This window comes from Phyllostomus hastatus, unplaced genomic scaffold, assembly GCF_019186645.2.
Source record: "Phyllostomus hastatus isolate PE091 unplaced genomic scaffold, TTU_PhHast_1.1 phas_scaffold_78, whole genome shotgun sequence".
NCBI lineage: Eukaryota > Metazoa > Chordata > Mammalia > Chiroptera > Phyllostomidae > Phyllostomus > Phyllostomus hastatus.
The window spans coordinates 26,484,702-26,511,402 of NW_025334041.1; the positions used below are offsets into that span (position 1 = coordinate 26,484,702).

Genomic DNA, 26,701 nt, shown 5'->3' on the forward strand with positions numbered 1-26,701 from the left:
TGGCCATGATGTGTATCCTAGTTGCTCTGCACATGTGGGTTAAATCATGGAACCAAATATATGCACCACCCACACCACTGTAGGGAGCATTGGTGGTTCCCTCCTTAGCCAGGGAATATATTCCAACACCCCCAGTAGATACCTGAAATCACACAGTACCCTATATATACTATGTTTTTCCTACACATGCACACCTATGATATAGTCTAACTTATAAATTAGGCATAGTAAGAGATCAACAATAAAACTGATAATAAAATATAATAATTATAATATACTATAATCAAAATTATGTGAATGTGGTCTCTCTCTCTCAAAGTATCTTATTTCACGGATAGAAGATTCACTCATTGTAGATCTTAGCAACTTCAGCATAGGATATTTTTTCCTTATTAAGTCAAGAATTTTTACCTTTTCACTGAAATGAAGCACCTTATAGCTTCTCCTTGGCATATCCAGTTTCCAGCATCACTACTCTTGTGCTTTGGGGCCATTAGTAAGTAAAATAAGGGTTCCCTGAACACAAGCACTGCCATATCATGGCAGGCGATCTGACAGCCCAGGTGGCTACTAAGTGACCAGTAGGGGGCGGGGCAGTGAGGGGGCAGGGGAGTGTATACAACATGGATGTGCAGGACAAAGGGATGATTCCTGTCCTGGGCAGGATGGAGTGGGACAGCACTAGAGTCCATCTTGCTATTCAGAACAGCGCACAATTTAAAACCTATGACTCGTTTATTTCTGGAATTTTCCATTTAATATTTTCAAATTGCAGCTGACCGCAGGGAACTGAAACCATGGAAGGTGAAACCATGGAAGCGGGGCTTACTTTGCGGGGCCAGACCCTGTGCAAAGAGCTCTGTTCATGTTACCTTGTTTGATCATCCATCCCCAGCCCGAAGACACAGATACGCTAAGTCACCTCATGCCCAAGGTCATGCAGCTGATAAAGCTGGAGCCACAATTTGAACTCCAAAAGTCTGAGCTATTACATTTCACAACTCAAACACATTTCAGTTATGTCACATTATAGCCACTTTTTAACCTCTGTTAAAATTTATTTTAACAATTTATTTATTTTATTTTCTGCTCTGGGAGGATGAAATCGAATGACTCCATGCTTGTTGTAATAAGACATATCTTTTATGAGGGTAGGAAAAATATTATGGCCATACAATTAAGGCATATTCCTTTTTTTTTCCAGAAAGAAGACATTATCAAACTTATTTTTGAAATATGTGGTAAGATTTGACTATTGAGGGGAAAAAACGCAATCCTTTAAAGTTTCAACCTCACTATGTTCTGTGTTGGTCAAGATAATGTGCTCACCCAGAAATTGTATACTGTGCAGCTCATGAGAAAGTTTAAAGCTCATCTGAAAAGTCAGTGGGAAACTGAAAGGAGGCAGTGAGAGGGGCTGTGGGAATCCTGATTTAGGAGAAGAAAGTCATCTTCCCAGCTGGGTGAGAAATGTGAAGAAGCCTGCCTCGTGTCTGTGGGCAGCCGGGGCCTTTGTATGTATGGCGTTTATTTATATTCAGTGACCTTTACCTGAGCTTGGAAAGAAAAAACAACAACAAAGGAAACAGAACCACAGGGGCCCAGCTGGTATTTGAGTCTGGCCTGGCTGGTGACTCTCATGTCTGCATTTTTCCTGAAGCCAGAAGTCTTTCTGTATTTTGTTTTCAGCACCGTTTCTAAAGTGCATCGCGTCTGAAAGGCAGGGGACAGAGTCAGGAGGTCCTCTTGCTTCACATCTATATCTAAATGCTTCTACATATTTGGCTAAATACCTTAGACTTGAAAATAGAGTTACCAGAAAGAGGAAGTAAAGAAAAGAGATTAGCCCAAAAGCAAGAGATTAAATGGAATAAGAAAGATAGAGGAATCTTCTGTGTTTAAAGAGGATAGAGACAGGAATACCATTGTTCTCCCATACAGAGAACTGCAGAACTGGTTTGTCACCCGAAAGACTTCTGGACCATCCTGGGACTCTGTGTGGTGACAGGCCAATTTAGATGTGACTTCTGAGTTTTAGAAGCTCTATAAAATCAGGACCAAGTTTTCTCATGACTTTTGTGGTAGGGTTGGTGGGTGATAAGAGGGTTGTGGATAAACCAATGGGTCCCTGATAATTCTGATTGCCTGGGGACTCCGGCAACTGCTCTGAATGGTAACCCCTAAAAAGAGATTGTTTATTGACCAGCATTCTCGATGCCCTCAAAAGGCCTCACAGTACAGATGGAAAGCTGGCCTCATTGGTAGGATGGGAGCCACCTTAGTTGACATTGTGGGTGACTGGGGACATAAACTAGAGTAGCTATTCTTTATTCTTGCACAGTTAGAAGCTCTATTCCTTCTCTCACAATTAAAATTTTTCATCCCATTACTTTACCCAGTGCCCATGCCAATGAGCCAATCTCTATTCTCATACAGGGATGTGGTTGAAGACTGAAGTATTAGTTTTCAGATTCAGATTAAATGAAAACAGTGGAATAACAGTTTTAGGCTAGTGGTTATCTCTTGGGAGAGGGAGGGGAATGGAATCAGAAGACAGACAGACACCAGGGATGCTGACTCTAAAAAAAGTTTTCATTTTTAATCTGAGAGATTGGCACCTACTGCTTATTATTTTGTCATCTATAGTTTTCTTTTCAAAGAAATTATTTCTTAAAAAGAGTCAGGTATAGAACCAGAAGGGAGACGGTTGTCAGCTATGTTCACGGTCACAGCAAAGGAAGGTAAAAGTCCAGGTCTCAGGTTCATCTGCGCCCGTCTCTCGTCACTGCCCCCCCTCCACACATATAACCATCTGCTATCCGTGAGTGGTGTTTTGCATCCCATTCTGCAATGTTTCTGTCTTGACATTCACCTTCTAGGTTGTGGACCAAAATGTGAACAGGCTCCGTTGGAGCTGCTGTTTGTGATTGACAGCTCAGAAAGTGTGGGGACAGTAAACTTCATGATCATCAAAAATTTTGTGAAAACCCTGATCGACCAGGTCGCTCTGGACCTCACCATAGTCCGCATAGGCATAATCAACTACAGCCACAAGGTGGAGAGTGTGGCACATCTGATGCAGTTCTCCAGCAAGGACGACTTCAAGCTGGTGGTGGACAACATGCAGTACCTGGGGGAAGGCACCTACACGGCCACAGCCCTCCACGAAGCCAACCGCATGTTTCAAGATGCAAGGCCGGGTGTAAAGAAAGTGGCCTTGGTCATCACAGATGGGCAGACAGATAGCCGAGATAAGAAGAATCTGACAGAGGTGGTGAAGAATGCCAGGGATGCTAATGTGGAAATATTTGTGATTGGGGTGGTGAAGAAAAATGACCCCAACTACAATATGTTCTACCAAGAAATGAATCTAATCGCTACGGATAGTGGGCACGTTTATCTGTTTGAGAACTTCACTGCCCTGCAAGGTAAGACTCAGCTCCAGGGCAAAGACACTTAGGTTGTTCTTCCAGGTACCATGTCACTGCATCACCCTGAACAAAAATGGAAGCTGGGGGCTAATGAGGCTTAGGCAAACATTAAATTGTAACATAAACTTCAGAAGGTAGAAGCATTTAGTATTATCCTCTCTAGAGAGCATAATCCCTTGTCTTTATTCATTAGGGACGAGTGCTGAGTTAGTCTTGGAGTTCACTGATGTATCTATGGTCAAGGAACATGGATGAATAGAACTTGGGGGTATTGCTAAGATTAATATTCAGAAAGTTACCTGACCTGAATAAGAGATGGAGCAAGCCAGCAGCAAGGCACAAAGTAACTGTAGAATCAATGAATTAGGAAGTGCATGATGAATGAAGAAAAGTTATAGTAATCTAAAGGGATGAGAGACACAGTAACTAGGATTATTCTATTGTATTATCTGTTCTTATAAAAACAGAGTATGTTCTCCATTACACTGGAACAGAGTAACCCTGTACTATCTCAATTACCCACTCACCATTCTGTGTAGATTCCTTGATAACAGGTCACGACTCTTTCTCATCTGTCTGTGTACCCACTGCCCATTTTTGTACCCTCTCAAGTTTCTTCAAATAGCACATTCTCCGTTTTTATGAAAACAGATAATGAATAAATAGGTGGATATCAGGAGCTGATCTCACAGTGGAGCAGCATTTCGAGTACACATCCCACAGTCAATGCTGAAGCGATGGGTTTCCGCATACCACTTTACCCTCTCACAGGAACGGGTAGTTCCTAAAGAGGCATTCTCAGACACTCGCCCATCTAAGACTGAAGTGTGGTTATTACTGCTTTACAATGATATGTGTTCCAGCTCTTTGGAAGCTGATCATTCATTCTGGCAGAGCCCACACCCGGCAAGCTTGTGAAGGAGGTAAAATTGGTGCTCCACGTGTTTGCAGGCTTCCATTTGGCATCACCCTTTCTTTTCCATCCCCACGAGGAGGGCCTGACAGGGTCTGGTGCGACCCTCCTTGCCTCATGCTGTTCTGAACCCACTCTGGGTCCCTGCACGGCCGGCCGGCCCTAATCATAGCATACCATACTCAGAACCTTCCCACTTTCTGATCACCCTTTTCTTTAGATCTTTCTAACCTGGTGTCCCATTTCCTTCACAGTCAGCTGGGTGACTAATGGGTTTGTCTGATACATTCAACCTCACTGGGCTGTTAACGTGTTAGAATGATCAGAAGTATTGCACATTTAGAGACAAGTTAATTGAAGAGCTTTATCATCTAAACTGAAGGAGTTAGTTATTTGTTCCAGCTGGAGAGGGATATGTTTTTGGGCTGGCTGGCCTTTTGCTGTCCCTAAAACTGCACGTTAATTTTATCAAGGGTGAGACTTGCCCCTTCCACAGAGTAGTTCACAATTAACCGATGCTTTACGTGAGCAAGCACTAGAGTTATCCTTTTGCTTATGTGGGCCTTCACATATTATTAAATTTAATTAAATTAGTTAAATGGCCTCCTACTAATGATGTAAAAATGCTTTAAAACTTAGTTCACCTGGCAGTTGACTTCAAGTGATGGGAAAGTCTGTTTATTAAAAGGAGAATGTAGACCTGTTCAAACAGGTTTTGAGTAATGTTTCCTTTTCCTGCTACCTCTCTTTTCTACTTCTCTTTTAAAAGACAAGCTAAAGCAAAGACTGTTTAAAACAAATTGTGGGAAGTTTGAATCCTACCTCTTGGAAGTTTTGGGTTCATCACCGCTTCAACCTGGACTTGGCACGTCAGGGGAAGAACTCAGCATTCCCACTCCAGAGCCTCGGAAAGAAACTTCTGAGTCAGTAAGTAACCGTCTTGCTTAATTTGCAAGCTTAACATTGTGTTTTCTGTCTGCTTGACACCAAAGAACATCTTGCTTTGCACTGCCAAGAATCAGCTGAGGCATCTGTAGTTTCAGGTCCTTGGCTCTAAATATTAGCACTTTTGTCTCCAGATTTCTAGTTCTGAAATAGCTCTGGGGCTGGTGAGAATGAAGACAAAATTTAAAAATATTTCTATATTTTATACATAATTATTTATTAATAATAGTTTTATTAGACGCTTGCCACCACCAAAGTAATTGTATACACTAGAACGGATTAATCCTGTACTAGCTGAATCACCCACTCACCATGCTACGTAGATTCTTTGATAATAGGTCACAGCTCTTTCTCATCTGTGTATCCACTGCCCATTTTAAAAAAATATTTATTTATTTATTTTTAGAGAGGGGGAAGAGAGGGAGAAAAGGAGGAAGAGAAACATAAATGTGTGGTTGCCTTTCACATGCCCCCTACCAGGGACCTGGCCTGCAACCCAGTCATGTGCCCCGACTGGGAATTGAACCAGCAACCCTTTGGTTTGCAGCCCCATGCTCAATCCACTGAGCTACAGCAGCCAGGGTGTCACTGCCCATTTTTGCATCCTCTCAAATTTCTTCAAAGTGCACAATGTTCAACTTGCCACTATGACTCAATCCAAGCCATACTCTTGCTCATTTAGCTTCCACTTTCTGTGCTCAGATGGAGACTGGGAGTGGGGCTAGACATGCATTTGGTGCATGGTGGATGCTTTGTTTCAGATCAACAGAGAACTACCTCCTGAATGTACTGTGACAAATGTGACTATCTTCATAGACAGTTTCTGGGCACTGAGCTTAGCCAGTTAGGTTATAAGAAATTGTTAGGTTCTTTTAGGTCAAAATTGGAGAGCCTCCCATAATCACTGGTCAGTGGGTATTGTACTCTTCCCCACCAAGTTACAACAAGGCAGGTCTAGACTTATCTTTATTACACATAAGGACATCCTCTAGCAAGCTGGCACATATCTGCATGACCCTGTTCTGTAAGCTCAATGAAGTCCCTGTCTTGTCCTTTTATGAAGTTTTCATGGACATGAAAGGTTCATTATGAGCATGTGCAACAATATTCTAGCATCAGGATTCAGCTGCCTAGCTGGACTAAGACCTTGAGGAATCTCCAGATCAGTAGGTAGATCCAGGATCATTCAGGAATCAGACCTAGGAAGCCATTCCTAAGGGGACAGACTATAGAACTCACTAGATTTTTATAATCTGTTCCAGAAAGAGAACAAAGGCCTCTAATATATTTCTATTTAGTTAAATATTAACCATCTCTGAGATGGGTAATTTCAGTTAGGGCAACAGGCTGCCCCTGAACTATTGATTGAAATTACATACACATTTATTCCACATGGTTTATATCAGCCAGCAACCTCTTTCTGTAAAAGGCAATATAGAACATTTTTTTGCTTTTGCTGGCCCTTTGATCTCTGCTGCACTTATTCAACTCTGTCTGTGAAGAGCAACGGCACCACAGCCAGTACTTAATGAATGAATATGGCCGTGTTTGGATAAAATTATTTCCCAAACAGATGAAGACTAGAATTTGGCCCCCAGAGTTTGCTGATGCTGGTCTTTACTGAGCATTTTCAAATAAATTACAGACAATAATGTACACAGTCTATCACTTTGTCCCTCTCCTAGTCGATTCATGTCCCTTTCTAAAGATTTCCCGAACAAGGGCAAACTCAGGTTTCATCCAGCAAGTGGTGCTGAAGCTGAGTTCACCTTGTAAGTCATGAATCCAGTATAATGTATTGATCATCTACTGCTGTAGTAGGTGGTGATCTTTAAGACACAGTTTTTGCCCAGGAAAAGTCCAGGGTCTATCGGGGAATGGATAAGTGTAAGGAGTGTTAATAACTTTAGTAGAGCTATGGAAAAAGCACAAGAGGTGGTACAATTCATTTCAGGGCAGGGAGATGGAAGGCTTTGTAGAGGAGCGGTGGCAATGGGATGAGTTTTAAGAATAAGCAGGAGTTTTTCAGGGTGCTTCCTGCAAAAGGAATGTGTAGGCAAAGGGACACTCCAAAAGGCAGGGCATTTCAATAACTTAGTACAAGTTAAGTCTAACTAGATCCTAAAGTGTGTGTGTGACAGAATGGTGAGAATTAAATCTGGATAAATAACTTGGGCTGTCAAGCTAAAGAGTTTGAACTGCATCCATAGGCCAGGCAATCAGGAGAAAGCAGAGATATTTTTAAATCAAGGGTCATATGGTCATAGTGGGTTCACAGGAGGAGTAACCCCGGTTTCAGTGTGGCAGATAAATAGGAGGAGCAGGAGAGGAGACCAGAGACTGAGCTATGAGGAGTGATAGTCCAGGTGAGAGATGATGGGAGCATGAGAAAAAAAGGAGGCATGGACTGGAAAGCCATTTCTGGGGTTGAATGAACAAGATTTGGGGATGCTGTGGATTGGAGGTTAAGGAGAGGGACAGGCTTGGATATGACAGCTGGATTTCTAGCTTGGAGATGGAGCGAATTTGAGCACCATCTATTGAGATGGGGAATGTAGGAGACAGGATACAGTTTTTTGAGGGAAAATAATGAGTTTAGTTTGCAGGAGGTAAAGTAGAGTTGCTTGAGGGAAATCCAAGGCAGTTGTGACACAGAATGAAGAACAACAAGACCCTGTGCCTCATATCATGACCCAAGAAGTCTGATGGCCGGGGAGACCAGGGATGTTAATAGGTTATGACAGCTGATTCACTCTAGTAGCTGGGAAGGGAAGGGCATTAGAAGAATATATCCAAAATAGTTCGGATTTATGTCAGAGACACATAGAAAAGAACTCAGCATCAGGTAGGTCTCTGTAGGATGCCTGTGACTGAGATGATGGCAGTCCACAATGAACTTGAGCTTCTTGGATTGCCCCCCTTCTCTCTAGACTTTCTCACCCTGACTCTCTTTTCAGAAGCATCAAGACAAAACTGAACAATGAACATTCTTAATAGACATTCAGTCTAACAAACATATATGCACTTATCTCTGTCATTTGTATAGATAAGACATATACATACACACATTAATACCAAAACATATTTATAATATATCTGCATGTATACCCACCTTTATCTTAAAGTATAATTATTGTACCCAAACATCTAAAGTAAAGTGAATCCATCAAAACTTTTTGATTCTCAGATTGTTCCCAAGCCTACCCTAGGAAACACTGCAAAACAAATAATCCCAGAAGTTCCTTCCTGTGCCTCTATTTTCTTTCTCTGTTTTCCCTTCTGCCTACTCCTTCAGACACCTATATCTAGCCTTCTTTCCTCTTCTTTCTGTCAAATCTCTTCTTAGGGAAAAGTTTCATATTGGTTATTTACACTTTTGTGTGACATCTAAGTCAATAGGCTTCCACCTCCAAGAAGGACTTACACTTTAAGCATTTTATGTAATTATGGAATGAACTTGATATACACTGAACATCTGGAACAGTGTGTCAAGAATTAAAGAAAGTGGAAGGACTTCCTAGGTTCTGTTAAGTTCACAGCACTTCAGCAACGCCCTTCACTGTTGCCCTTTCTGGTCAGTTCCGGGGAGTACAACCTGTACATCCATTTTACCATCTCTCTCCTGAAATGCCAGGTCATTTATACTTCTTCTGGAATTTATCACACTTTACATTGCTAATAATTATTTATATATGCACCTTAATTTTTCTAATGGACTTACATTCCTTGAGGACATGATCTGTGTCTCATTAAACTTTGTGTCCCATTCACAACCCCAAATTGTGCCTCAGCAAATACTTACTGACCAAATGAACACTATACCAGCTGCAGGACTAAAAACTCTTAAGTATTTTCTTCAATGAAAGGCATAAATTATATTGTTATATAAAAGACTGTACACATTAAAAAAAAACCTTGCCTAGATGGGTCAGTGGGTTGGGCACCACCTGGCAAATCAAAAGGTCACTGTTTCAATTCCTGGTCAGGGCATGTACCTGGGCTGTGGGCCAGGCCCCAGGTTGGAGGCATGTGAGAGGCAATGGATCAATATTTTCCTCCCTTCCTCTCTCTCTTAAAATAAATACATAAAATCTTAAAAAAAACACAAAACACTTGTTTTCTTTGGGACTAATAATGCTGGCACTCCATGTTCCTTTATTCTTTCTGGGTTTGGCAAGTTGGGTTGAGATTTCCAAGATATAAGTGGGAGTAGAGCAATAAAATCAAGTAAACATTATTCAACCAGACCGACTGATAATAACCATAATGATTCATTAAGCAAATCATTTTAATTTCCTGCATGAAGGCATCTTTCATTATTCTAAATGCATTAATAAATAATGTCAACAATGATGAGAAAATTGAAGATGACAAAATAAATGGAATACCCATGGATTAGAAGAATATTGTATAAAAATATTGTTTAAAAAATACTACTCAAAGCAATCTACAGCTTTGATACAATCTTCCTCAAAATACCAATGGCATTTTTCACAGGACTAAAACAAATAACCCTAAAATTTCTGTGGACCCATAAAAGACCCTGAATAGCCAAAGCAATTTAGGAAAAAACAAAAAAGTTCAAGTTATCATGTTCCCCGATTTCAAATTATACTACAAATCTATAATAATCAAATCAGCATGGTACTGGCATAAAAACAGAAACATAGATCAGTGAAATAGAATAGAGAACCCAGAAATCAACCTATGCATATATGATCAATTAGTCTATGAGAAAGGAGATAAGAATATACAACTGGGCAAAAACGATCTCTTCAATAGTGATGTTGGAAAAACTGGACAGCTACATACAAAAGAATGAAACTGTGTCTTACACTATATACAACAATAAATTCACAATCAATTAAAGACTTGAATCTCTTTGACATCAGTCTTAGCAATATTTTTTTGGACCATTCTCCTCTGACACAAGTAACAAAAGGAAAAATAAGCAAATGGGATTACATCAAACTAAAAAGCTTTTGTATGGCAATGGAAACCATCAAGAAGATGAAAAGGCAACCTACTGAATGGAAGAAGATATTTGCAAATTGTATACCTGATAAATGATTAATGTCAAAGATATATAAAGAATTTATACAATTTAATATCAAAAACAAACAATCTGATTAAAAATGGACAGAGGACTTGCATAGACATTTTTCTGAAGAAGACATACAGATGACCAACAGGTGCAGGAAAAGGTGCTCAGCATCACTGATCATTGGGGAAACGCAGATCAAAACCACATGAGATACTGCCTCAAACCTGCCAGAATGGCTCTTGTTAAAAAGATTTGAAAAATATCAAGTGGCGGTGAAGAGGCATAAAAAAGGAGATCCTCATGCACTGTTGGCGGGAATGTAAAATGGTGCAGCCACTTTGAAAAACAGTATGGAGTTTCCTCAAAAAAAGTTAAAATTGACAGCCATACAATCCAGTAATTCTACATCTGGATATTTATCCACAGAAAACAAAAACAATAATTTGAAGAGATATATGCACCCCTATTTTTACTACTATTTACAATAGTCAACATACGGAAACAATTTAAGTGTCCATTGATAGATAAATGGATAAAGAAGAGGTGGGAAATATGTACAAGGGAATATGACTTAGCCACAAAAAGAAAGAAATCTTGCCATTTGCAACAACATGGATGGACCTAGAAGACATTATACTGAGGTAATTCAGACAGAGAAAGACAAACACCATGCGATTTCACTTACACGTGGAATCTAAGAACAAAAAAAATGAACAAACAAAGCAGAAGCAGACTCATAGACACAGGAAACAGACTGGTGGTTATCTGAGAGGGGAAGGGTGTGGGGGCAAAATAGGTGGAGGCAATTAAGAGGTACAAACTTCCAAAAAGTAAATAGAATGTACAAACTTTCAGTTATAAATAAGTCATGAGGGTGCAATATAGGGAAGACAGTCAGTAATATTGTAATAACTTTGTATGATGACAGATGGTAACTAGACTTAATGTGTGGATTATTTTTTATATATATTTATATTAGTTATATATATATATGTTGTATCTATAAAACAAATATATATATATACACAACAAATATTGAATCACTATGATGTACACCTGAAACTAGGTACAAATAGGATATTTTATATCAATTGTATGTCAATAAAAAGTAAAAAAAATTTGTTTATTCACTGGAGCTGCTTTCTCATAAAAATATTCTAGATCCCCTCAACACACACATATATGCAAAAGACTAGGAAGGAAAGAAGCCCTGTCTACCCTTTACATAAAACTTTATTTTTTTTTTGTATTACAAAAAAATTGTCCCCTGATTGCAAGTAAGTTAAATAACTAGCAGCAGAGATTCTTCCTCTCCACAGAAAGAAGGCTGTGGGACTCCTTGCAGAGAGCTTCCGCAGCAAACCAGTGATGGCAATCACCAAGCTAGAGTAGGAAAAGTCCCTCTGGTCTCTCCTGCCCCAGGTGGAAAGGTGTGGTGGAGGAAAAGGGGAGTTAGGAGTCTCTCCTTTCCTTCTGACATCACCCTGAAATGTAGCCTTAAGTGTAGAATGCAGGCTCTGCATCTATGGAAGAAATGCATTTTCTATATCAATGTATATTACGAAAAACTAACCCAGCAGGTTAACTTTGCTGGCTGTCCCACCCTCTCTTGGTCCATCCTCTTACTTTTAGTGAGACCCCAGCCCTGGTCCTCACTTGCCTCATTTCTTCCCCTTTGCCATTACCGCACAAGCTGCTTGGAGGGCTCCATCTCAGTTTTCACTTTTGCTGTTCTTCCCATCTCATCCTCTCCTTTCCCCACAACTCTCTCTCATTCTATTTTGAGATCCACCTAAAGAAGGCCCCTTCTGATAGTGTGGCTCCACTGGCAGTTTTTTGAGAGCTGGAGGCCTGGGTAGGTTCTGACTTGACATTGGAATTAGATGGGGTCCTTCACCCCATAACCTGGTCCTGGGCTCTACCATCCTGAACTCTGATGGCACGGGTAGTCCCCTACCTGTGCTCTGGGGCCCATTCCCTTCCCTTCTCTCCAAGACCAGGACCTTGCTTCGCTGTTGTGCTCTTTCCTGGCAATATTTTGGACTCCTGCCCCATAGTCAGTGAACGGGCTTCAGATTCTCCCATCTAAAACATTCCCTAAGCCTCCTATTCACATACCCTTCTTTCTACTATCCTGTCTCTTATTTATAACAAAATTATTCCACAGGCCAGTTTCTGCTGTTGTTTTCTCTCTGTGTCTCTGCCTCTCTTTCTCCCTCTCTCTCTCAGACACACACACACTCAACTTCCCTCTCCCTCTGGCTCTCGCTTTCAACTCCTTCACTTCTACTTACTGCGGGTACCCTCTGAAGTCAGGCCACTGCCTCCAACGTGGCACTGGCACTCTGCTGGGAAAGCCACCAATAACCTCCTAATTGTCAAACCTTTATCGCCGTATTCTTACTTCTTTTCTCTTTCACATGTAACACCAGGCCGCTCTTTTCTTTGATTCTGAGCATTCTCTCACTCCTTCTCCTTTCACCCTTCTGAACGTTCTCTTAATTACTTTTGAAGCTTCTCTTTCTTTCTTTACCCCTTGAATATTAAACTCTTAATTTGTCTGGGATTTGTCCTTAGTCTGCGCTTCTCCTTGTTCCACATTCTCTTTCTCAGTTCCAAAGCTAACCACTCTCCACTCTGCCTCCCCAACCCAGACCGTTCTCCTGGGCCCGGGGTTGACGTCTTTGATGGTTTCTGCACACTTTAGTCTCCCCACACTCAAGATGGACCATGTTCATAGTGCTGCTCCCCCAGATTTCCCCCTGGGGTTGCAGTCCCACCAACCAGCCAGGCACCTGACAAGAAACCTGGGACACATCTCCAGCTCCGTTCTTGCTTTACCTTCCACAGTTGTTGGTGCTGTCCTCTTTGGTCAGATCATTTCTCTGTCCACTCTCTCAACTCTGTTCTCCTTACCCATATCTCTGCTGACTCATCACTCTTGTCTACATGGCTTCAAAACACTGGTCCCATCTTTCTTTTCTATATCCCATTCAGTTTATCCATGACCTGTTGATGGTATAATTTTATTTATATTTTACTTGTAAAAATAACATCGTTGAATTATTTTTCTTATATGTAATTCCATTTGGGTGGAATTTTCTTTTTTTTTTTTTAACTTTACCTTTAGAGGGGGGGAAGAAGGGAGAAAGAGAGGGAGAGAAACATCAATGTCTGGTTGCCTCTCACGCGCCCCCTACTGGGGACCTGGCCCGCAAACCAGGCAAGTGCCCTGACTGGGAATCAAATCGGCGACCCTTTGCTTCACAGTCTGGCATTCAATCCACTGTGCCACACCAGCCAGGGCTGGGCTGAATTTTCTTAATTATCTGTTATAACATGGTATATATTTTAATTTGGTACTAAGCCTCCATGACAGATTTGGAAAAATAACATAATATTTCAGTACATCTATATTTTCTCCTAATGTCCTATTCAAGTAAAATGTAGATTGCTCAATCATATTATACTCACTGTTAAATGAAGTAGTCTGGTCAAAGGCCATACTTAATCCTTTCAAATGACATGAACTTTTCAAACTTTCAAAACACTTGGGACTGAGCCTACTGTTAGTTTACTGTCTCCACTAATGGGAAAATTAGGTTGATTTCCTAAAATTAGACTTAATTATTTATAAATGGCCTTGATTAAGCCACATTTATACAGATATGGTCATACCAGTCAATATAAATTATTGTTTTAATACAAGTAACACTCTCTCATTGTGGTGGTAAAAACAAAAACAGAAACAAAATTCAATTCTCTTTGATAAAATCCTACCTAACAACTAATTCATAGCATTGCTGTGTAAAGTGTTGTGTAAGCATCCTATGTTGCCAATAATAGACTTATTACCTTTAAGATGCTTCTATCCTATGGTGGAGAGAAAAAAAAACAAAAAAACAAAAAACACTGCAAACTGTCTAGAAGAAATATCCCAGACCTGGAAGTCAGGAAATGTGGTAATCTCAATGCTAAAGCTAAATATTTATCTTCTTGTCTCCAAAGTTTATATATTTTTTATTATATTATTTCAGAGATTGGGATATGTCTAGTTAGTGTGTTGTAGTTTTTTTAAAAAAGACTTTTAAAATGTATAGTGTATTTCACAATGAACAACATCCTAGAAATGAAATCTAGTACTTGACATTGGATGAAGTACCTATTTCTTTTTTTTTCCTTTTATCCTCACCTGAGGACATTTTTTCATTGCTTTTTAGAGAAAGGAAGGGAGGGAGGGAGAGAGAGAGAAACATCAATTTATTGTCTCTCCTATGCACCGTGATGGGGGAATTGAACCTGCAACCTAGCTATGTGCCCTGACCAGGAATCATACCCACAACTTTTTGTCATACAGGACGACACTCTAACTAACTGAGCCACATTAGCCAGGGCTAAAGCACCTGTTCCTTAATATTTCCATTTCCTAATTTATAAAATAAGGAATTATTACCAGAACATTCTTCCTTTTGTAAAAGTATATGATTAGAACAGTCAAAAACATGATGTGGCCAATGTCATAAACATTTACTATTAATGTATGAGAGGGTTTAAACAAAATAAAATTCTGTAGTTTTCCCTCTAGGAAGGCTGCAGAAGATCAGGGGAGATGCAGCCCCCATACTCAAGGTGTTGCTGACAGTCCTCAGCAACCTTAAATGCAAATAAAGAACATTCAGTCTAAGTATGTAAGTGCTGAAAAGTCCTGGCAAAAAAAGTGCTATCACCTGGGAAGTCAATCAAGGTCAGAAGCCTGGGAAGCCAGGCACCTTGCAGGCACTGGCTGCTGAGCCAGCTGGCAAGAACAGAATCCCCACAGCCAGCTGGGAGAAACTTCCACCCGCACTGCTGGGAATAGCTAAGACCGAACACATGGGCTAATGTAGACGATCATTTGTATTCGTGCAGAGACGACATGAGCTCAGATTTGAAGAGTGTGTCTGTAATAGATGCAAGATTCTGTGTAATGAATTATGAGGGGACTGTTTGAAAATCAGAAACCAAATGGCCTTTTGGAATTGTGTAGAGCCTGGTTAATAATCCTCCTTTGGGTCATACATCCATCATGTTCCTAGGATGCTGCTTAAAATCTGTTTCCCTCGTCTTAAACACCTGCCTGAAAACTGAAAGGGACTGACACATATGCTCGTCCAGCTGCACAGAGCAGGCCCAGACTCCACGCGCTGGCCATTCACATGCTGGCCATTCATGTGCCCCTCATCTCCTGTTCTTTGTCTTTTCACTGTGCTGAGCCCCTGCTTGAAGCTGGGCCCATTGCTCTCCTTGAAGGCAAGCCAGTGTGGTGGGAGTGGAAATGTGTGGGGCTGGTAGGCAGGCGCCTGTTTAGGCTTAAGATTCAGAGAACAGAGAACAGAGAATACATTAAATAAACATCTGAGTCCCCATCTCCCAGATGTAACCATTGTTTACATTTGTTCATTCACCCTTGCTTCAAATAAAGTTCAAGTCCTTCCTTGTTTTAAGTCTCTTCCTCCTCCTCTTTCCACCGGGAACCACTACCATGAATATGGTGTGTGTTTCGCCAGTCAAGTTTGGGGCTGCTTAACTCCCACTTGTAGAACTGGAAGTTAGTTAGGGTTTAAGTTTTCTTATTTTAAAATGATGATATTAAAGCCTAGAGGAATTAAATAATCAATCCAAAGTCCTTCGCCCTCCTTCTTCCTCTCTCTTTCCTCTTCCCTCTCCTTTTCTTCTCCCCTTCTCCCTCTCCCATTCTAAATTTATTCAGTGACCACTATTTGCTTATCTATGCTATAAAGACTTAAAAAAAAAAAGGAAAGAAAAAATAAAAGGAAAGAGAAATATGGTGTGGCTTAATTTCCCTTATCAGGAAAGGGATGTTTACACGTGGGAAACAGGAAGTGATGCAAACAGGAAGTATAGGATTAAAGGTTAACTTCCACAGGATCAGGGCCAAGTACAGAAGCCTTACAAGGTACTGAGCACCAACTGGAAGAGGCACATCAGTACCAACTAGGTTGTTGGGGAAGGTTCTGTGGCTGGGGACCATGGTGGGAGGGTTCATTTTGAGCCAGATGCAGAACAAAGAGGAAGTACTGAAAGAAAGGTCATGGCCAGGTGTGCTGGGAGCAGTGGAAGGTGAGCTTAGGAGAGTGTGGAGGAGACAGAGTGCAGCAGAGCCACGTACCAGCTGAAGAGTTTTTTTACCTAACAAATTGGTCATTATCTTTTTTTCAACCATGATATCTAATAAATGGTGATAGTTTAAGAAAGATACTCAGTAGTGAGAGTGCACGTTGCTAAAGCTTTTAGGAAGAGGACTTTGTCTCAGAAGCTCAGATACATGATTCCTTTAACCAGTAATCAGCCATGTGGTTTCTAGCAGGAAAAAAAATAAATAAACTAAATGTTTTAAAGGGCCATTGTAATTAGGTATGTTCTATATTGAAAATGGTATATAGAGTCACAGTAAAATATATGGAACCAGGATATATTAAATAAAAAACATTAAAGACCCAACATAATACAGTAAATTTTTTTTGTTACAAAAATATACTGAGGGAAAAACAGTTTTTTTGTTACAAAAATATACTGTTACAAAAAGACTGAGGGAAAAATGCACCGGAATATCAACCATGATGATTTCTGGGAGGCAGAATCAATCATTTGTGACTTCTCTGTTCTTCTTGTTGCTTGTTCAGGTTTTCTAAAATTCCTTCAATGAACATGTTTGCTTTTGTAATAAGGGAGAAATTATAAAAATGGAAAACCATAATAGTTATGTATTTTTAAAAAACAATCTGAATCTCATGGAGCCAAAAATAAAATTATTCTCATTTATGAAAAATAATTTCACTGGTTCTAAGAACCTGGGGTGTGATGCTCTCGGGGTCAAAATTCCCAAATGATGACGTAATTGAAAAAGAAAACACACACTCCAAAAGCATAAGCGGTAAAGAATAACTGATGAGGCCTCAAGACTTGAGTAAGGTAACGATTTCAAGGCTGAGTTAACCCCTTTCAGAAAGCCGAGCTGCCCCGTGCACTTCTTCAAAGACGGTCTTGCTTGAGAGGTGGTGTATCTGCAGTGTCGTCTATTGTAGTCCCTTGACATTCTTATGTTTGATAACACTTCTTATGTTTGATAAAACTTCAGGCAAACTTTTCCTTTAACTGACTTTATTTAAAAAGAAATAGGTGCAGAAAAAGAAAACCCAACAGTATTTCTTTAGTGAAATAGGCATTTCTCAGGTTTTTGCCACTAGCTTACCAGTAATTTAGGGGAAGCTCCTTAATTGTTTGGAACTTCAGACCCCAACCCGCACCAGGAAATGAAGTACTGAGAAAGTTTTCCTCTAGCCTTAAAATTCTCTAGTTCTGTGATTATAACAAAAGCTCTCATTCAAATTGTCATATGTATATGCAAACCATTCTCAAAGAAATAGGAATGCCTCAGTTAAACCACAGTTTTACCTCCATTTGTACCAAAAGTTGTGTTTTGAGGCTAGTGAAAATCTACTACTGTATTTGAATTGAGTGTCCATTTATATGTGGCTGATGACCCGATCAGTCCCAATGGAAATATTGCTTTGATTTACTTGGTAGGACTTTAATTGCTGTGAATACATACACACCAGCAATAGACTTGATTAGCATTCCCCCCATGTGTGTGCATGTGAGTGTGTACAGAATCAAAAGCCGCAGAACGGCTTCGGTGGCAGAGAGCAGCGAATGATGACAGCTGGCTCTCGTCACGGAGTGACGAGAAACACGGGTAAGATCACGTCGAAAATGACCTTTACCTAGTTCACAGATGTGCCAATTTAAATAAATTTTGAAAAAGCAAACAAATTTAAAAAATAGACAAGAGAAGGCCCAGTATAAATTTCAGCATAAATGACCATACTGTGCCAGGACTGAGATGAATAATCAATTCAACTCCATGTGGATGACAATTACATCTGTAACCCACAAAATTTGCTTTTGAAATGATAATCCTTTGTTCCTTAGCTAACATTTAACTTCTTAGAAGCTAAGCATCCTGTCGTATTTGACACATGCTGGGGTCTGGATAACAGGATGAGATGAAAAGTGATTGCTGTTGTTTTTAATTTAGCATATTATTGTCCTTGCCACCCCAATTCCCATTCTCAAAATTGGTTGAGTTCAGGTAGATATTTTGGAATAAACTTTTAAATTTTCTAGTATTAGGAAATGGAGAGAAAAAGATGATGAAAAAAATGGTCAAAGAAATTAATGATTATCTTCTCTCCTCATACCAATGACTAAGAATGAAGATATAAACTCCTCCCAACCTCCCATCTTCTGCGGCCTACACACGGACCCCTCTGAAAGGCTCAGCACAGAAGCATGTGTGCATGGGAAATGTGTGTGAGTGTGTGCACATACACCCACATAGAGTGGTAGGAAGATCCATATTTAGGTGTTCAGAGATGTATGACCTAGAAGAGGGGCATCATTTCCTAAGTTTTTATTAAAAGAATTAATATTGGAGAGTTGGGAGAAGCAGCGTGGTGAGTTTTTCCTTAAATGTTCCCAAAAGTGAGCTCAGTTTTTTGCCTTCATATCAGCAGAAACAAAAATGTGAACTTTTGTGTAGGTCAATGTCTTCGGAGCCCAGGGCAAAGAGAATGAGCCTCCAGAGCCTACTTGGGCTGCCTGGCTGGCCACCACCCCTTCACCTGAGGCTGCCACCACCCCTTCACCTAAGGCTGCCACCACCCTGGGGCCATGGCTCAGCATCCCCAAGGCTGAGGCAGAGGAGCCAGAAACAAGAACACGCAGTCCCATTTTGAACTCAGAGTTGGAAAAGTTGGTGCACAAAGGTAAGCTATCTGTGGATCAGCTGCTGCATCTGTGTGTGAAGAAGGCACAGAGTCGGTCTCTGTAATCTCCTTTAGAGAGGTTGTGTTTTAATTGTAAACAGTGTGGGACAAAAGATAATTTTAATTTTATTTATATATAAAATTGAAAAACTGACTGGCTATAAAACTTTCAAAGTTTTTTAGTGTTTGTTATTATTGTTTTTCATCTGAATGTCTTTACAGAGGGCTGTGTTCTTGTGTTCGCCATAGTCCCTACCACTCCCTATTATCTTACACATGGCCTTCACACATGGACACATTTGAATTTTGAACCCTAGACTGTAGAAGAGGAAAAAGAGCTAGAACCTAGATTCATTAACATATTTTCTATGGAATTAATATCTACAGAAGTTCATCATTAGGTACAGTTTCTGAAGAACATGTGAGGAAGACGATACCCTTGCTTAAAAGAAGACAAGACTGGCTTGAAAACAAGTTACACGATATTATTTAGTTATCATTTTTAAGAGGAAATGTAGTAGAAATCCAATGCTCCTTTCCAATTGGTTTAAGGAGTGTTTGTTTAGTTTCAGAAGTAAATGAATTGAGACATAGTTCACATCTAGGGAAATGATGATGAGAGATGGGGGGAGGGCTGGTTGTGATACTGAGAAATGAGGCTTATGACACATAACCCATCTCACAGAACACAGAAAGCCGCAACTATCTATTTGGTCTTTTTGTGGCTTCTCTCTTCCTCAGGTAAGAAATATGAATAGTAGCACTAAGGAGCACCATAAAACAAAAAGGGATTTAACAAAGGATTTATTGTTGTAGCTTTTCCTTGCTTTTCACAGTGGATGTGTTCCTGAAACTTACTTGTATACTGACATAAAAGGTCATGTCTTTATTACCCTGCAAGAGCTCCTATTCATAGAAGAAAATTGTGACTTGAAGGAGAGCCCTTTGCTTTACTTTTTTTTGAGACTTAAAAAGATCTTTCTTTTTTATTGGTACAATGGCATGTGATTGTGGTGGTGCTTTCTAGAAACAAACTAGAAGGAAGTGTGTATGGAACGCCAAAAATCATCTTTATTCCAAATATTAATTTAATTTTTAGTCAATTGTGAAGTAAATTACGGAGTTCTATTTTTACTCCTGTCAATTCATCCTCACAAGAATATTAGGCAATGAAGGCTCACAGTGTTATCCTTTCAGGGAAATAGGAATTTTTAATGGGGTTTCATGAAGACGAAAAGTTTTTATGTTTTCAAAGGACTGTATATTTAATGGTGGAGTTTCAAGTGGTGGAGGAAATGTTTTGGATGTTAGAGAACTCTTCTTTAACTTAGAACAGTATTTTCCTAGTTGGTATGTTAGCATACACAGAGAATAATTTCCTTTAAGATTTTATTTATTTATTTATTTATTTTAGAGAGGGAAGGGAGGGAGAAAGAGAGAGAGAGAGAGAAACATCAATGTGCAGTTACTGGGGACCGTGGCCTGCAACCCAGGCATGTTCCCTGACTGGGAATTGAACCTGCGATGCTTTGGTTCACAGCCCACACTCAATCCACTGAGCTACGCCAGCCAGGGCTGAGAATAAATTTTATAAAGCTTTTATTTTTCATCTTTTCAGTGAACGAAACACCTATAATAACACACTGTCCTTTTCTCTACCTAGACCCTAGATGTTTTGAAGACCTAAAGCCTGGAAACTGTACTGAATACGTGGTTCGGTGGTATTATGACCAACAGGTCAACTCTTGCGCCCGCTTTTGGTTCAGTGGCTGTAATGGCTCAGGAAATAGATTCACCAGTGAAAAGCAGTGTCAGGAAACCTGCATTCGAGGATGAGCAGGTAAGCCCACCTGTAATGAGACAAATCTACATCTCTATCAACAAGTCTAGAAAGAACCTTTATAATTTCAACATATTCACCCAAGACAAACAAAGCACCATATTTGGTTGTATACTGAGTATTTACAATTTATAAACATTGAATCCTGATAACCACACTGGGGTGCAGATGTTATTACCCACTTTCACAAATAAAGAAGCTGAAGCTCTGAGGGGTTTAGTAATCTGTTAACAGTGACCCAACTGAACGATGGCAGCGCTGAGGATTTGACTCAGAGCCATGAGACCTCAATACGTAGGTTTTAGTATCTACTTCACAACCTGCAATGTGGTTCTGATTCCTGTTCATTCCTGTTCTACGTATTATGTCGGGTTAAACTCCTTCCCCAGCCCAGCCCCCCATTCCTCCCTGGTCCCCTGGTCCCATCCACCCACTTTAGTCGCTCAAACGCCTCACAGCCATGCCAGCAGCAAAGGGTAGGTAGGTAGTGCAGAAGGACTTGGGTTTGGGAATCAGATGTGATGGGAGTATGTTTGTACATAGGAGGCCATAAGATAAAGATGTCCTGCTTGAAGGAAACCAGCGAGATGGAACGGTTCTGAGAAGTGGGAGGTGCTGGGATAGGAGGTGGACTGGTGTGGTTAGGTTTTTCCCCACTTGCCGTGAAAGTGAATAAAAAACCAATCTGAATTAAAATGACTTAATTCACATGGATTAACAGCTGTCGCTCCGCACTCCTCCAACGTGTTTGGTAAAAAACCTTTATTGTGTGCTAAGACTATATGTTGAAAGCAAAAATTGGAATTTAAATGAAGGAATTTTTGTCTTCCTTCCTTTGAAATGTGTAAATAATGACTTTGAATTCTAGGAGGATAGAAAAAGAAGGCACTTGACAGCCAGGAACTACTTGAAACCCACATCCATTCTCGAGGAGGGCATTTTCAAGAGAGGCCTTAGGCTGAAAAACGAGCCACCAAATTGAAATATGACCCAACAGAGTAATAGATAACTGGCTGTGTCATTTTACAATAATTCTGTGATGTCCCATCTGGGAAGATCTTTGGTTGTGAGCTGTGCTCAGACAGCACTTGTACCTGTCTCACGCACCCTGTCTTCTTCTTTCAGGCCTGTGACCCTCATTCAAGGTCAGTGGTGCACACACAGACACACACACACAAACGCTCGAGGAAAGAGGTGCTGGAAGAAGAGCCATCTTAGTAAAAATAATTTTGTGTAGTTTGGTTAAATTTTTATGATGTAATATTTGATGCTACAAAAGAATACAAGCAATATATTCTTTGTCAGCTTAAAAATATCATCATAAGATGAACACCAGTGAATACTTCACCCAGAGAATGACCAAGCATGGCCGATTCCACTGGGACTTCCTGTGTACCCCGCTACCATCCTAGCCCCCTATTGCCTGTCAGGGATAATTCATCTTGAATTTTGTGTTTACCATTTCACTTTGCTGTTGTTTTTTACATGTAATTTTACATGTAAAGCCATATATATCTCTATGTATCCCTAAACAATACATAGTTTTCCTTATTTTAGAATGTAATAAAAATGGTACCATACTTGAGTCTTTTGCAACTTGCTATTTTCATTCAATATTATAATTGATCCATATGTCTTACCATATGCATTCCTAAAAATATCTCAATGTGTTCTTACAAATTTATTATTTAGGCATTTTGAGCTTTAGAAAATTTATTTCATAATATAATTCTTTGCAACTTGGTATGTTATTACGTTATAATTCATTTACTTTCATGGTTGTGTATTTGTGTGAATATATCATATTTAAAGATTGTCTTGTCTACGATCAATTACATTGTTTCTGTTTATTTACTTATTTTTTTTACTGGTTCATCAGCATCGCTATAAATACTCCGATGCACAGCTTTGGGTGCACATGTGCCAGTGTTTGCCTAGGATATATACCCAAAAATAAAATTGCTGGGTTGCAGAATATGTAAACATTCAAAAATAGTGTATCATACCAAATCAAAACATTTTCCAAAGTGTCTGAACCAAATTATCATAAACTCTCACCAGTTGTGTATGAGAGTTCCTTTTGCTTGATACTCTTACCAATACTGAGTATTCTCAGACTTCTTCATTTTGCTAATACTGTATAAAGGACATAAGCAATACATATACAAACACCCTAGGTGACTGGGCGTTCTCGGGGGTGGACATTTCTGGTAGCACAATGATCTGAGCAGCCCCGTCGGTCTTTGGATAACCCCACCCTTACTGCTGCGCATGCGCTGGGTGTCTCCTATGGCTCGCACCCTAACAAACTCCTACTCCGACCCGTGGAGCCTTTTATAACGATTGTGTTATTGTAAGACTGGCGATAATGTCCTCTTTCCTTCCAGCTGCTTCAGCAGCTTCTCCTACTTCCAGGGCTCTCTGACCATCCCAGCCTCTCATTCTGAGTGTGCCCTCCAGTATATGAGGGTTTCACAGTGACGGAGTAGGGGAAAGGAGCAAACTAACACATCCCTTGTTCTGAACAGTATATTCCTATAGAATATTAAAAACCCAAGATAACTGCCACATTAATAGAAGACATGGGAAAATTGACCTCTACCTTGGAAGCAGAAAGGAACAGAGGAATTACATTGCAGGAATTCTAAATGGTAAAACAGTACTTGGGCATTGCAGAGACAGCAAGGCTTCTCTCCCTTTTTCTCTCTGAAACTGGCTGCAGGCTTCAATTTTATTTTTACCGGTCTTCAAATTTGCCCTTAACCTCTGCACTCACAGTTTCTTAACATTATTTTTTAAACTCCTAACAGAATTCTCCAGTTATTTCCTCCTTAGCACATTAGTTGGTGTTATCTTAAATTTATTATTTGGCTGTTTTCCTTCTCTTGCATCTTAATGAAGAGTGCTACGGTTTTGTCAGTATCTGCAAATTGGCATTTTTTTCGAATTCTTCTGTTATGAATAAGTCTCTGCTCAGACTTGCTTTCAGCTGTTTAAAGCAAAACAGAACATGTCCCTTCTGGAGGGCAGAGACAAAACCCTTGCCTTATGTAACTGTCTGATCTCCAGTCTTCCAGGAAATAAATACTGGAATGTGTAGACTTTCCCTGTGCAGCATTACTTTGTTATTTGAAAAATACTCACAAATACAGTAAAATGGACTAAAATTGTGCTTCTTCAAATTTTAGAGCATTACCAGAGCTCTTCCCATACTAAAAGTGAGAGGCTAAATCTATTAAACTTACTTTGGACCCCTCTACACCTTCATCACAAACAGAATCCCTCTGTGTTCCATGTCTGTCAGTGGCGCAATCACCCAGCCAGTGACATTGTCTGGCCTTGGTGAAACACCCCCGACTCTTTCCTCTCCCTCACTCCCCTAATCCGATTGCTCAGTGCACCTGGTCTATCTTTCTTCTTCCTCTTCTTCTCTGCCCTGCTCCGTCATTTCTTCAAAGCTGGCCTCGTTGTCTCCAATCTTTATCCACCCAGCGCTGTGGAGTTATGGTAAGTGGGATGCAATCCTTCTCTTTACCACACTTTAGACATGCTCCAGCTTCTTTAAGATACAGAGTATACTTTGTAGCACAGTATTCAAGGTCTTTCAGGACCTCACTGCTGCTTACATTGCTAGTTTATCTCCCTTCAGGTCCTTGTACATGTTCTTCAATTCAGCTACTCTCAACCATTTGCTACTTTCTGAAAACACCATCCATTTCCTTTTGGGAATCTTCTCTTCCCTCCTTCTCTCTCTTCCTTACATCTACACTTAGCATTATGGAATTCATTCCTTAACAGGAAAGATCTACCTGAGTCTTTTAAGACCTTCACCGCTGTCCAATTTAATCAATTCATTTTGGGGGGCCCTTAAGTGTTTCCAGTGTTATGTTATTATGACCAAATCTTCATTGAACATCCTTGTGCATGTTAGTCTTTGTGTAGGGACAGTATATCTGCAGGAGATAGTCATACATGAAAACTGTAAGGACAAAGAGGAGATATTTTTGATAGGGATTTCAAAGCACCAAGACTGCACCAATGTATATTCCCCCAACCTAGCAGCAGGCGTGCTTTCTTACTTCCTCACCATCCTCGAGTGTTGTCAGTTAACCGACCTTTGTTTATGTGATGGTTGAGATGAAATGTCCCTTTGGTTTTAATCTTTATTTCTCTTTCACTTTTTCATTTCTTAATATTGTGAAGTGTCTTATATATGCAAAAGAATGTATGTTACATACAATTAGATTTTCAGGTAAAATAATCATATAAAAGCCTGTGTATCTAAAAAGCCATCCAGCTAAAGAAATACATTATTACCAATATCACTGGAGTCCCCTCTAAGTTTGCTCCCCAAACAAACAGAGCCAAAACCAACTTGAAGATAAGCAGTCCTGGTGATTTGGGATACCTGAGGATATGCTATGAGTTTCCAGAAATTACCGTGGACAACAATGTGCTCTGTGGATCTCAGAAGTTACTCTATCTAAGGACATGCTGTGAGTCCCCGGAGTTCGCTCTTGGATGCAGTATACAACAGGTTTTCCTGGGGCAGCCAGCGTAGCATGAACCACAAATACTTGATATTGAGGTACTAGAACTTTGTGGGTGCCCAGCTTAGCCCTGTAGCCATTAGGAATGCAATGCCAAGTTCTAGAGACCACCAGAAACCTCATCCCACACAGGAACTTTGATCTTTTCACGTGTTCTACTTCCCTGCTGCCACTCAGGATGCCCAGTGTAAAAACTGGGTGTGCTTGTAGAATGTATTCATTTGGCATTACATCAAGAACCCTGGAATGCCTGAGAATTGCTCCAAACTCCACCACATCTGTCCACAAGAATATGTACAGAAAGGAACAGCAAGAGAAAGGAAAGCTCCTCATCATTTTCTATACTTGAGTCAAATGCCAGGGCTGAGCTCTATGACATGCAAGTCTAGATTAAGTAGCCTCTTTTGGTCCTAGGTTACTTCATCCTAAATGGTTTCTAACCAAATGCTATCTAGAACATTCCTTAGTATTTTGGGAAAGTAAGCAGAAAAAGACAATCATTCATTCATACAACAGTTGCTGCCTACTATATGCCAGGTACCATCTCTGCCTTTATGAAGCTTGTTTTCTAGTGGAGGATACACAGAAGAGCCACATAAATGTCATGTTGAACTTAATCTGTGAAATACTCTGATGTCCTCAGTGCTACGGGAAAAAGATCCACCGTCCTAGCAGAGCACATAGCAGAGAAAATACAGCGAGAGAGAGCAAGTCTTCAAAGCTATGAAAGATTATAATTGTTTGATCATAATCATTATTTATTTTTCAGTCCTTGTTATGGTCCTTGTAGGGAGGGTGTACTTTCCCACACATTTGATTTTGGGCTTGGCTATTACCTCACTTTGGACGGTGGAATGGCATAGATGTGAAGTGAGCCGTGGCTGAGCAGAAGCTTTAAGTGTGTTTGTATGCTTTGGCCCTGTGCCTCTGGTTCTGGATCTGCACCACGACACTGGCATGTCTCCTTCACCTGGGCTTCTGGGACGAGATGCACGGAGCTGGGCCCAGGCAAGCCCAGCTCAGACAAGCCGAGCTAGTTGGGCCCAGCAGAGCTGGAGCCAACTGCGGCCCTCACGTCATGTGAGCAAGAAATAAACATTTTCATCAGTCCTGATTCGGGACTGTTACAACTGTGAAAGTTGACAAATAC

General features: G+C 40.3%; 1 protein-coding gene across 1 annotated transcript in view; it reads left to right on the top strand.

Moving 5' to 3' along the window:
* Nucleotides 1-22,818, top strand: part of COL28A1 (collagen type XXVIII alpha 1 chain) — a 151,881-nt gene extending 129,063 nt beyond the window's left edge. Inside the window, exons 31-36 of the mRNA XM_045827928.1 lie at nucleotides 1,205-1,241; nucleotides 2,880-3,428; nucleotides 5,114-5,271; nucleotides 18,936-19,161; nucleotides 20,825-21,001; nucleotides 22,127-22,818. Coding sequence (XP_045683884.1) covers nucleotides 1,205-1,241; nucleotides 2,880-3,428; nucleotides 5,114-5,271; nucleotides 18,936-19,161; nucleotides 20,825-20,997 — 1,143 coding nt within the window. The 3' untranslated portion in view covers nucleotides 20,998-21,001; nucleotides 22,127-22,818. The remainder of the gene's footprint in view (nucleotides 1-1,204; nucleotides 1,242-2,879; nucleotides 3,429-5,113; nucleotides 5,272-18,935; nucleotides 19,162-20,824; nucleotides 21,002-22,126) is intronic.
* The last annotated feature ends 3,883 nt before the right edge of the window (nucleotides 22,819-26,701 follow it).